General features: G+C 44.3%; 1 protein-coding gene across 1 annotated transcript in view; it reads right to left on the bottom strand.

The window, feature by feature from the left end:
* PIK3CB (phosphatidylinositol-4,5-bisphosphate 3-kinase catalytic subunit beta) overlaps window positions 1–13,512 on the bottom strand; it is a 1,054,351-nt gene that overhangs the window by 452,296 nt on the left and 588,543 nt on the right. Inside the window, exon 8 of the mRNA XM_086943780.1 lies at window positions 10,807–10,881. Coding sequence (XP_086799906.1) covers window positions 10,807–10,881 — 75 coding nt within the window. The remainder of the gene's footprint in view (window positions 1–10,806; window positions 10,882–13,512) is intronic.

Below are 13,512 nucleotides of genomic sequence, written 5' to 3'. Positions count from 1 at the left end.
AAATGAATATCGCTGTAGAAGACAATTTAGATGGAATCCACACCATTTCTTGTAAGGCGGTATACATTTTATTAGAAAAAATGTAGAGATCTCTACTTTAAATCTTTTTCAGCTTTAAATATATTTTATTAAAAGTCCATCTCTGATTAATAAACGTTCTAGTAAAACCCCTTATCTGTAATTCAAGAGCCGAGTGATCTGAAAACACATTTGGAAATACTAACACCTGTTGAAAATGAATAGAGGAGGTGGTAAAAACAAATCAAGATGAGTTGCAGATGTAAATATGGCTGCTACACGGGTACATTCTCTATTATTAGGATGCGTCAGTCTCCAAGGATCCACCAGCATAGAATCTTTCTGATACACATTCAAAACATTGGCTGTTAATGGCTTCACGTGCTTCTTATTCAAAGTTATAGTATCTTTAGCTGGCGTTTACAAAAAATCAAATCTCCCACGATCACAGTTCTTCCTGAGATTAATGCAAGCAAAGAAAAAAACTGTTTCATATGGTTCTAGATTATCTTCAATCGGGGCCTAAAAACTAACTACGGTTAGAAGAGTTGATACAACAGTACAGTGGGTAAGCAACAACATCCCTCTTTATCAAGTTCCCAAGAACGGATTTGTATATTGACTTTTAATCTAGGATATTTAAAATGTAGGTTGGTTTTAAGTGTTTTTTGTCTGTGGGCGCAGCACCACAGGAGGGTAGCGATTTTAACAAAACAAAAATAGTGGTTTACTTCTCATCAATAACTCTTCCCTGGCAATACACATTGTTGCACATACACAACCAGTCTGGCATGATTATCATGAGATTATGTATATCAATAGTAAATGCAAAGACTTCTGTGCTATGCACTACTGTGTTTAAAAGATACATTCAAAGTTGTGCAGGGGTTTGCAGGTTGAGGACACCAGTACTTACTTTTAGAAACTAGGACCTATTTTTCATCATCATGTTTTGAATCGGAGCTACAGAGAAAAGAAGAACACTGAGGAAGCCAAAAATAGGAAAACGGTGACAAACGTGAAATGAATAAATAAAAAACATGCAATAGTGAAATAAAGGGAGAGAAAGTTAATTCTGCGGGAAGAAAAGGCAAGAGAAATAGAAAAACAGACAGCTTTGGTACCTGGCAACCCAATCGTTCAACAGTGTAAGCTCTGGTGTCAGGACCCTAAGAAAAGCTTTGGAACCCTGCATTTTTTTTTTACATAAAAGCTTCTCTTGGGAGGAAACATTTTGTATTTCTTTAGACCAGTTTCAAACAGTGGAAAATGAACAAGTGTGGAGTGAATAAGCACTATATACAAAAAATCCTTCTACGGTGATTCATAGGCTGACAGCAGATTGCACGGGCTCATGGGTTAAATCTATAAAGGCGTGGGCAGGCCAACGGAGATAACCCGCCGCCTGGGCCTGTATCTATACACTACTCTTATCAACATCAAAGTGCGTGGGGTAAAGTAACTGACATCTACCCGGATCGTTCATATGAAAAGCTTTCCTTCAAAGGGAACTGTTCTAGAAATTAATACCGCCTGATTTTTTAGAGAAGATTCAAATGCTCCTTTTAACAACAAATGCAACTAATGGCTCACGTCTTAGCAGTTCATCTCCAAATGGAATGCAGCAATTAGTGAAGCATTTTTTCCCCAAAAAAGCTGCATGGAAGCTGTAGGAGACTAAGCTCACATCTGTATTCCCAGGTCGTGTGGCAACCTTTCTATGTTTAATAATAATCAAGGTAATCATAATTATCAAATAATCAATTTTATTAGAGCAGACCACAGGTTTGCTGTTTCTAAGCACTACAAATAACTATTGGTACACCATCTAATAGTATTTAATTCATCAATATATCGTAGAATAGTCGAGAAGTGAAATGACTTTGCCAGGATTCCAATTCCTTACCTGATGGTCCAAGTGGGTGTCAGCAGCAAGGGCTTAACTCAGTGAACAATCCTACAAAGCAGTCACTGTAGAGGTAAAAACATGCCCAAGACATAGGCCCTCATGGCACTATGATCTATAGAACTTTGTGCCAGTGGAAAAAGTGCAAATTACATACTACAGTGCTTCTTCTCCTATCTGCATCGAAAAGACTGGTAGCAGACAATGGAAGGAACTGTGCATTCATAGCAAAAACAAGCAATGGCAAGTAAGACCTGGCACTGAAGTGCATTACATTTTCGGTAGATATGCATATGTTATCTGTGCGCAATGCCATCATACTCAATTAAAGCTTGGCTGACCATTACCTATAGTATATGCTGTGGTGGGTGGTATGCTTGATTTGAGCCGGTGGTTGCCTGTGTGGCCCACACCCACTTACAGGTAGGCAGTGTGACTTATGTTATCTCAAACTTTGATCCAAACGTGGAGAAAAACACAAAAAACAGAAAACAGTGACAAAAAAGAAAGCAGAGATGAAAAATGAGCATGCATGCGCAAGATAAAGAAGCAGGGAGTGTCTAGTGGTGGTTTAAAGAGGTACGAGGTGGAATCACAATTAAGGCACCCTTGTTACTTGTTAACCGCAACATTCGGAAGTTTGGTCAACGGGCTTCTGAGAAAAACTTTGGGCACTGGTAATTATTTTACAAATTAAGCACTAGAGGAAAACATTTGAAAAGGTTATGGCTGAAGAGGGCTGATTCAAACTCCATGTATGTCTGAATACATGTATACTTTTGATTTTATTTCGTACTAGTTTTCTTTTTAATTATATGAGGCTTCCAAAACAAGTTAATTGGTCCCTTGGCCACTACTAAAAAGGTATACATGCAGCTAACAAACTCTACACCATCTCCATCTCCTAGCCACTTGGCAAATCAGACTCTAATACTTACCAAGTAATTAAACTAAGTGGCATTTAACTCGATAGTTAAGATATCTTATCTCTACTTCTTAAAAAAGGAAGAACTGTGTTATAATACATTAAGCAGATTTTGATTGCTGCATACATGCATGCGTAAAACTATTTGAAGGTGCCATTAAGCCATGTAGGTCAAATTAAGAAATGTACTTCATCCCATTTTAGTCTCATTCCTGCTCCGCTTTCCGCACAATATCCATAACTAGGGATGAATAGTAACTAATTTGAGTAACAGCCCTACCCTGACAATCATCTACAAATCCTATGTTTCAGATCATAGAAGAGATCTAAAAGAATGACATTTATCAAAACCTGCAGGATTACCCCTCTATTTCAGTGGTCTTTGCTTTTTCCTTTTTCCCCAATCAACAGAGCAGATTATTTACTCCTATTTCATCTATTGTAATTTTCTTAGAGCTCAACCTTGATTCTTGCACTTCTGATTGAACACTAAATATTTTCTTACACTCCTGTCCTCACCTTGGATATTTAGATTTTCCTTAAAATAATTACTTTACCTTTTTCAACCAATTTGCTCTACTTTATTTTTTAAATTCCTTTTTAATACCGGAGATAACCATTTCTTCCCTTAAAATTTTAATATATCTTTGTTTTAATTTTTTTCCATCTTTCGTTTTAGTTGAGTTTCTCCTTTTATAATGATATGCACCACTTGGTTTCTTTTATATTTTACTCTTAGGTTTGCGGCTCTTTCCTAAATGTACATTTCTCACCTATCAAAGTTACTAAGTCTTAATGTATATTCTTATTTGTAAAAGACGCAGTCGCATTGTCTTTTTACTAGCATAGATTTATAGGAGATGTTAAATGATTCCTTTTCTTCTTTCTCTATAGTCCTAGTCCAACCCAATCATTTTTGGTTTCACAAGTGTTTTCTCTGTTGGCCTTTCTAAAGATAAAATGCACTTATTTATTTCTTTTAACCCAGCTGCAATAGGACTGAAAAAATTGGATTGTGATTACACTACAGAGAGGATGGTGATGAATCGGAGGTATTCAATAAAGAAAGGGGTTTCACTGCATCACTGTTACCATCCTGTTTTCGTTTAACACTACATTCTTAGTACTTCCTTCCATGTTACTTTTCAATGTATCCACCCCATAAAGAACGTCTGCTGATACACAACTGACAATATGCAACATCCCCACCCCCAAAGGCCACAAACCATGTGGGAGTTACGGTGTCTGTCAGTTTACAATAAAAAGCAAGTCCTTAGACATAGGTCTCAAGACATTGTGTGAATTGAAAAACCTAACAAATTTCAATTCTAACAATGTTGTTTACGTCCTGAAATGCCCCTGCAAGCCTTCTATACATAGGCATGACAGAGTAAAGTAAATACAAAACAAAACTCAAACATTTTTGGAAACATCGACACACTGCGGACAACATTGAATGGTATGTGATCTGAAAACTAGATTGGAGACACATGAAAATGAACAAGGTTCTACTAAAATAGAAAAAGCGTTGAGTGTTTACATTGCTTACTGACACCCAGTAAGTCCTAAGGCTTCCAAGGTGGCAAAAAGTTTACTAACCTCTGGATTGGAGGCAAGTTCTCAGTGAAAATTAAAATCCCCAAGCAGGAGAAATCTCCTGGTTGCTAGGGCGTGTAATGCAATTTGTTCGACCAATTGGTCAATAACGTTTAATTTAGAGCCTGGGAATGTGAATGGCTTAGGTGACAAGATCAAGAGAGGGATGGTCAGCCAACTTATCAGGTGAGAGTCCCCAGATGTGACATTATTGCAGGAGACACACTTAGTCGGTAACAGGTGCATGGCTCTCCATAAGGGAGGGTATAAATTGGTGGTACACGCTGGATTCACAACCGGCTCTAGGGGAGTCGGGATCCTGGTTAAGAATTCCTTTCCTTTGTCTGTGCAGGCCACATGGATTGATCAAAGGGGCAGATACGCAGGTGTCTCGGGGCAGGTTGGGGGCCGGACGATCACTCTTCTGTCTATTTACGTGCCACCTGGCCTCCAGACCGAGACCTTTCGAGATTGGAGTACTATCTCCCTTACGCTACCCCTTGATGGACTAGTCTTAGGTGGTGATTTTAATTCTGTATTAGATGGGGAGGTACATCGCAGCCCACCTCGAGCGCTCAGACAGATGCAGAGATGGCTCCTGGATATCCATGACACACTGGGGATGGTAGACAGTTGGTGAATACGTGATCCGACATTGACACACTACACCCATCTCTCGGCTGCTCACCGGCAGCCTGTCTAGGCTGGACTATATGCTGCTTCCGGCGGCGATGGCATTCATGATCCATTAAGAGAAATATCTTGGAATGGGAATTTCTGACCACTCTCCGTTATGGCTTTGCCTCGCTCTCGATCTGCCGACAGTGGGTAGAATGGCTCCCATTGGTGCCTGGCAGTTAAAAGACCCAGCTATTAAGAAGGAGGTTCTCCAGATGTCAGACCGTTACTTTATGGAGAATAAGGAGTCGGTAGATTCTGCGCAGTCCGTCTGGGAAGCATACAAAACAGTAGCAAGAGGAGGTATTATCCTTAGTGTCCGGTAAGAAGAAGAAAGGCCATGCAGAAGTATCTCAAAAGGAGGCGGAAGTTATACTTCTGGAAGAGAAGGTAGCTAGGTAACACGCCGGTGGAGCTCCATCTGTTGAGACTCCGGGAGGAGGAATATAAAAACCTTGTCAACAATAGAGCGGTGGCCCAGCACAATGCTGTCCAGAGCCGTATATATGAACACGGCGATAAAGGTGGTAAATTGATTGCATGGCTTGAGCACGGAGAGCGAGCATCTAGGCTGGTACCTGAATTGGAAGGGCTGGAGTCACGCAAGATCACAGATCCACAGGCTGTGCAAAAAGAGTTCTCTGAATACTACCGGAAGGTTTATACGGCAGCGGAGTGACGTCAAGTGGAGAATAGCGAAATGATTCAGGACAGTACTATGCCACGTCTGTCGGAGGAGGAGGACAGGAGCTATCTTGATTCCGCATTGTCAGACGATGAAGTTTCCCAAGCGATTAGGCAGATAAAGTCTGGTAAAGCGACTGGCTCCAACGGGATACCTATTGAGTTGTATAAGTTAAACGCTAGTAAACTCGCCCCCCACATTCGCTCCATGTTCGTGGAAAGCAGGGAGAAGGGGGCACTCACCTATGATCAGCGAGTGGCCAACATAGTGGTCATACATAAAGCAGGCAAGCCTAAGACACAATGCTCCTCCTATAGGCCCATATCGCTTCTTAACGCAGAACCCAAACTACTGGCGAAACTCCTGGCTACTAGACTGGTCAAGGTGATTACGACTGATTCACCCGGATCAATCCGAGTTTATGCTGCGCCGGAACACGACGCTAAATTTGCGCAGACTACAAGGAGTCCTCGGGGGCTCCCCAAAGATCCATGAGCCGACGGTGCTGGTATCCCTAGATGCCACAATGGCATATGATAGAGTGGAGTGGCAATATATGTTCGCAGTATTGGCGAAGCTGGGCTTTGGAAGCGAGTTTATCGGTTGGTTGCACCTGCTAAACGCAAACCCTCTAGCTAGAGTGCTCGTCAACAATTGTAAGTCCAGTGACTTCTCTTTGGGGAGAGGCACCAGACAGGGATGCCCACTGTCCCCACTACTCTTCGCAATCGCAATGGAGCCATTGGCGGCCTGGGTTAGATGGGATAGATAGATACGAGGCTTGCGATGGACATCTGACTGGGAAGACAAGATTTCGCTATATGCAGACGACGTGCTGCTTTATCTCACCAACCCCAAGGAATCCTTCTGCAACTTTCTCGATGTGCTCGCTATTTTTGGCAGATACTCTGGGTTAGCCATTAACCGGGCAAAATCGGTGCTCTTTGTATTGGTGGGAGACTCGCCGGTGATCCTGGAGTCATGCCCTATTCACATCGAGACGGCAGGATTCAAGTATCTAGGCATATTTATCACGCTTGATCCAAAGTTGCGATATGACAATTTAGCTTCTACACTGAACAGGTGTAAGAAAGATGTGGAGCGCTGGAAAGCTCGTCCACTCTCCCTGCTCGGAAGGGCCGCTCTCTTCAAGATGATGGCTTTGCCCCGGTTTCTATATGCCTTGCAGAACTCTATGGACCCAGTGCCGACTGCGTACTTCAGGGAGATAGAAGCTCTTTAGAGACAGCTCCTGTGGGACGGTGGAGCCTGTTTAGCTTTCAATAAACTGACTCTCCCGTGGTATGATGGCGGGATCGGACTCCCAGGTTTGCAGAAGTACTATTGGGCCTCACAGCTGGCCGCAGTGAACCATATTGTCTACGGACTCCCCGGGGATCCGGGCTACGCCATGGACCCGGTTAAAGCCCCGGGTGGGATGATAGCTCTGTATTCTAGGCCTGGGAGGTTTCAGTTGACTGGCCCGACTGCCCATGCGACAGGTGTGGCACGCGTCCAACAAATGTCTTGGGTGGGAAGGCAGGTTGACACTGGCCACCCCCTTACTAAACTCTGAGAAGTTGGGCAGTCTGTGGAAGACTAAGGGATTCGACAGATGGGACCTTATCGGAATTACCCAGATAAAAGATGTGTGGGGGAAAGACTCGGTGCACACGTTTGAATACCTCGTAAAGCAGTATAGTTTGCACCACATGTCCCCAAGGGCACGGAGCTTCCGGAGGCATCTCCTCTTGAGGACCGTGTACTGGATGGACATATTCCAGAGAAAACCATCTTGTTCATATATAGGAAATTGGTCAACTATTCGGAAAACCCATTGGTGCGGATTAGAGCTCAGAGGAGTGCGGATGGGTTGGAACTTGATGAGGATTGGACGGAGGCGGTGTCGTCCCCTAAGGTAGTCGCTATCCAGATGTGGCTCAGATTGGTGCAGCTAAAGATATTGCAAAGATCCTACATAACTGGGCCTCGTTTGGTACGAATTTGGCGAGCCGAGAGTGGAGTGTGTAGGAGAGACTATGGAGAAATTGGCACCTTGATGGATTTCCTCTGGCATTGTGAAGCGATACAGATATATTGGACGAAGGTTCACTATGAGCTGGGGGAAGTTATGGGTGCGGAGATCCGGCCGGAAGCCCAGAGATGTTTGTTGAATGTATGGGAGCCTATCGATTTAAATGTGTACCAGAAACAGTGGGCAACACTGGCATATATGGTGGCCAAACGTAATATAGATCAGCTCTGGGGTGCCAGCCATCCACCCCGAATCAACAAATGGGAGGAGGACCTTGAATGGTGTATGTTTAGAGAGAGAGCAGTGTATGTGGCCAGGGGTTGCCCACAGAGTGGGGGAAGTTATGGGGAGCGTGGAATAGTCACCGTGGAGGAATCTACGAGCCACCCACGCCAGGATTAGACCTGGGAGCACGGGAATCCCCTAGATCCTAGTACTAATTTTTGTTTATTTGATTCTGCATTGTGCCACTTTGACACATGCATTGGAACCGAATGCACTCACCTGAGAGTTGATTTCTTTTTGTAATGTTTTTCCTTCGTCTTTAATAAAAAAGAGTTTTTAAAAAAAAAAACAATGTAGAGCCTGGGGGTCGGCAAACAAGTGCTCCGTACCAGCAATCTGACGCTGACAGAGTAGCCTTAAAAATACCCAATTCCATACCTTCATTGCAGATTGTGGATAGCCAATTTACTGTTAGATGATCTTGAAAAGCAATGGCTATACCTCTGCCCGTTTTTCCCTCTCTGTTTAGGTGGATTAGTTGGTAATTATCTGGGATAGCGAGATTGATCATGGTACTATTAGTGGGGTTCAACCAGGTTTCATGCTATTGTGCTACTACCAAGCAGCCCAAGTTCTGTATCTTGTGGAGTGGAACCGTCCGCTCACCAAAAAGCATTGTGTTTTTATGTACAAACAGTGGTGGCCTCCCACATATGGAGAGCAGTGTGGCTGCCCCTGCACTATAGGGCCTGGAGCCTCTACTCCTCACCCGTGACAAGTCAGCCTATTAAAGATTGGGATAAGGTAGCAACCACTGCTGGCCTCACCTCGTTTCCATTGCCCATAATGCCCCTATTTGCAAATCCAGACTTCCTCCCAGAGCCTGACGCATAGCAGATTGAGACGCTAGACTGAAGGTGGCTGTAAACGCATGGGATGCCTTTTGGACCAGGAGGGTCTAATTGCATTTGACCAACTCAAAGCGGACTACTCTCTATTGGAGACAGACACAATTGCGACACTGGCTGTTCAGGCCCGAATTAAACACAGTGGCTACCTGGCCGATGACTCAATTCAACAAATGTGGCTGGTTCTCAAAGCAGATGACAACAAACTAATCACAGAGCTAGATCTCCATCCGACTAGTACAGCTGATCATCACAAGACTCCTGGGTCAATCCAGTGGGAAACAGAACTAGGCAGAACTCAGTCGTGCAAAGAATGGGAGGACATCTTTTACAGAACTCACCAAACAGCGCACACCGAAACAGCATATAAGGTCATTTCTTACAGGTACTACACAACTGCACGCATCCAGAGGTGGAGCGAACAGTGCCTAGGGAACTTCTGGCATGGCTGTGGCAGCCCAGGGACATTGCTCCATCTCCTCTGGCACTGTCCAAAACTGACCTGATACTGGGACCAAATCCTAGGCTACATCAATACCACTTTTAATACCACGATCAACCGATTCCCAGCATCTACAATCCTAGGGCTTCCCAATGCACAGATATTCCCACTTCGCTCCAACCGAGGGAAACAGCCTGTGCACTGAACGCAGCAACCCGGGTGATCTTGACTTCCCGGGGCACTGATAGAACCCCCAATCACAGGCAGTGGCTACATCAGCTATGGCTTCTACTCGGTATTGAGAGACTGTCCATGGCTCCTGCAGTTGATGGCTCTACATATGTAAAGATATGGGTCCCGTTCATCTAAATTCTTTCAACAGAATTCAGGGAATTTACGTGCCCGACATACCTGGGCATTTTAAGTCTGCTCCCAGATCCCCCGGGCACTGAAGGAACAGAGGGATCACTGACAAACTTACAAGAGGGGCCCAGAAGATTGAACGAACAGATTACACATGTCTATATCAAGTCGTCGCTCTGAGGGTTACGGGGAGAGGGTGGGGAGACTGGAGGTTTCCACGTTTATAGTTACACCTGTCGTTCCGGATTGTTCTTGGTAAGTGAAAATCAGTTTTCACGCTGTTGGTATTTGATGGTGCGGTATGAATGCAGCTAGCCCGAGGGGGTTGTAGGCAACTTATGTTCACACTGCTCTTGACACACCTTGCTTAAATAAGCCGCTGGCCCAGTCTGTTGTAGACGGCATGCTGTGTACAACAAAGATTGTTGTTGATGATAATGATAAGATTATATCCTAAAACTTTAAAGGATAGGAAAATGTTATAAAAGAAAATGAAGGAGCATAGGTGATCGGGTACTCCTATTAGGGAAAAGGGGACACACTTCTTCCAGGCTGAAGGAAAATCCAACAAATGCTAGAATTTGGTCTAAAACCATGAAGGAGACTAGAATGTTGGGCATTACAGGTCTACACATGAGTGGAAATATACATTATAGCACACACCTACAAGGGCACCATGTATGTTCTAAAGTGTGTGAGGGAGGAGAGAGAGAGTTGTTTTGAGGGGAGTAATCCAATGAGAACTGACTAGAATAAAAGTCATGGCATAAAAGAGATAGGTCACACTACAAGTCTATTACTTATTAGTTCTTACCAACAAGCTACTTGCAAAAATAGCTTTGTCAATCCTTTAGAAGTGGCTTTGAGGCCAAGAGGCACTACCAAATAGAAGTGAATCTAAAAAACAAAAAAAAGTTCTTGCAAATCTAGTAAATCATGAATATAATTCAGTTGCACTAGTTTGGTACAAGAAGTATATTCAGACTTGAGACAAAAACAAGCAAGCAAATATGTACACGCCTTACTTTGACAGATTCTTCTGTGTTGACTTTCACCAGCACAATTTTGAAAGGGCTGCTCACATCCCATACGCTCTTGGTCTGCAAAAGCAACCTAAAGTAAGTCACCCGCCATGAAAATGTTAAAAGTACTTAGGCAATAAGAACAAACATTGGTCAAACTGCTTTATTTTTTCGAGAGTAAAGATTGATCATAGATTTAAGAGCTCAAACAGTTAAGTGTATTTTTAGTAAGCAACATTAAATGATTACAGAAAAATATACCACTTACTGTAGCAGTTATCTTTAATGCCTTATTCTTACCTTCCACGTGGATCACCAGCAGTACAACCTGGAAGGTGGAACAACAACTAGAAACTACTATACATGGCTAAATAATTGTATTTTCTTCCCTGGACTATTACAGCATAATGTTGATAAATGAATGTACCACAAATTTGCGAATTCACATTCACTTTCTGACTCTCTTCCTCTCAAAAGCAACAGGCGTGGATCATCACTAACCCATGTCTTACTGTTCAGTTTTGTCTTTTTGCCGAGTTATAGCCTCATCTTCCCCACCCATCTAAACTGGCCTATGGCAATAGTTCCTCTTGCTTATGGACTGGTAAAGTATTTAACCTGCGAAGAAGTCATTATCAGGTAGGCCAATTGGTTTGCATTGGTCAAAGTTTACACCCTCTTGACAGTCTATTTTTATGGATCTTCCAGTCCTACCAGCGGTTAAGGGAAAAGGCTGAAGCAAAAAAGAATCTCCCAAAGTAAGAAACATTGTTGTGCTCCTGCTGAGGTCAAATGCTTAAATAGGACAAAGCAGGATTTTCATGGTCTTTGAGGTCTTCTCGCCACTGGATTAGAGCTGTTTGTGATTTCACATTCTTCTTTGTGGTCAAAAGGTCAATCCAGGTAGAGCCTAAATTGCTTGATGACTGAAGTTGCGTCCTGGGGAAACGTAAGGGTCCTGTTGATTCGTGCATAAGTTGAAAAAAATGAGAAAGTCTCAAATTGTCAAGTCAAGTCAATGAATTTATATAGCGCGCTACATACCCAGAGGTCTCAAGGCGCTTGAAGAAGGATGGGGAATTACTTGTCAAATAACCACGTTTTAAGTTGCTTTCTGAATGCTAGGTGGTCCTGAGTAAGGCGAAGGTGAGTGGGAAGTGAGTTCCAGGTTTTAGCTGCCAGGTAGGAGAAGGATCTACCTCCCATGGTGGTTTTGTTGATGCGAGGTACAGTGGCAAGGGCTTGGTTGGAGGATCGTAGCTGGCGGGGGGGAAGAGTAGAAGGACAGTCGTGTGTTGAGGCATTCAGGTCCGATTTCGTAGAGTGCTTTGTGTGCGTGGGTAAGGAGCCGGAAAGTAATCCTCTTATTGACGGGAGCCAGTGGAGGTTTTTCAGGTGACCAGAGATGTGTTCTTTACGCGGGATGTCTAAAATGAGCCTGGCTGAAGCGTTCTGGATGCGTTGGAGTTTTTTCTGGAGTTTTGCGGTGGTACCGGCGTAGAGGGTGTTTCCGTAGTCGGCTCGTGACCAGAGCGTGGGTGACTGTTTTTCTAGTTTCGGTGGGGATCCAGCGAAATGTTTTTTTGAGCATGCGAAGAATGTTGAAGCAAGATGATGAAACGGTGTTGACTTGTCTGTTCATCGAGAGTGAGGAATCCAGGATGACGCCCAAGTTCCGTGCGTGGTCCGTCGGGATGGGTGCTTTTCCAAGGGCCTCTGGCCACCAAGAGTCATCCCAGGCGGAGGGGGAGGTGCCTAGGATGAGGACTTCTGTTTTGTCTGAGTTCAGTTTCAGACGGCTGTGCTTCATCCATTCTGCTACTTCTTTCATTCCTTTATGCAGGTTGGTTTTGGCAGTGTTAGGGTCTCTGGTAAGTGATAGGATCAGTTGAGTGTCGTCGGCGTAGGAGATGATGTTGAGGTTGTGTTGGCGTGCGATGACCGCGAGGGGGCTCATGTATACGTTGAAGAGGGTGGGGCTGAGTGAAGATCCTTGTGGGACGCCGCAGACGACTTCAGTGGCCTCTGACTTGAATGGTGGAAGGCGGACTCTCTGGGTTCTTCCGGTGAGGAACGAGGTGATCCATTCCAGTGCTTTTCCTTGGATTCCGACGTTTCTGAGGCGTTGTAAAAGAGTGCTATGGCAGACCGTGTCGAAGGCAGCGGAGAGGTCGAGGAGGATGAGGGCGACCGTGTCTCCGTTGTCTAGCAGAGTTCGAATGTCGTCAGTTGCTGCGATGAGGTCAGTTTCCGTGCTGTGCTTGGCTCGGAAGCCGGATTGAGAGGAGTCGAGGGATTTGTTAGTTTCGAGGAATGCGGCGAGCTGGTTGTTGACCGCTTTCTCGATGACTTTGGCCGGGAAAGGAAGGAGTGAGATAGGGCGGTAGTTTTTGAGTTCGGTGGGGTCAGCTGTGGGTTTTTTCAGGAGGGCGCTGAGTTCGGCATGTTTCCAGCTTTTTGGGAAGGTTGCGGAGTTGAGGGAGCAGTTGATGACGTCTCGGAGGTGCGGTGCTATGATGGAGTCTGCTTTGTTAAAGATGTGGTGAGGGCATGGGTCTGTGGGGGATCCTGAGTGGATAGAGTTCATCAGACGGATAGTGTCCTCAGTGGAGATTGTCTTCCAGTCATTGAGGATGTTCAGGGGGCGTGGGGGTCCTGAAGGGGGTTGGGTGGGTTGGTCTTTGGGTCGGTTGTCGAAGCTGTTGTGGA

This window comes from Lissotriton vulgaris, chromosome 11 (genome assembly GCF_964263255.1).
Source record: "Lissotriton vulgaris chromosome 11, aLisVul1.2, whole genome shotgun sequence".
NCBI lineage: Eukaryota > Metazoa > Chordata > Amphibia > Caudata > Salamandridae > Lissotriton > Lissotriton vulgaris.
This window is presented reverse-complemented; position numbering and strand designations above follow the sequence as displayed.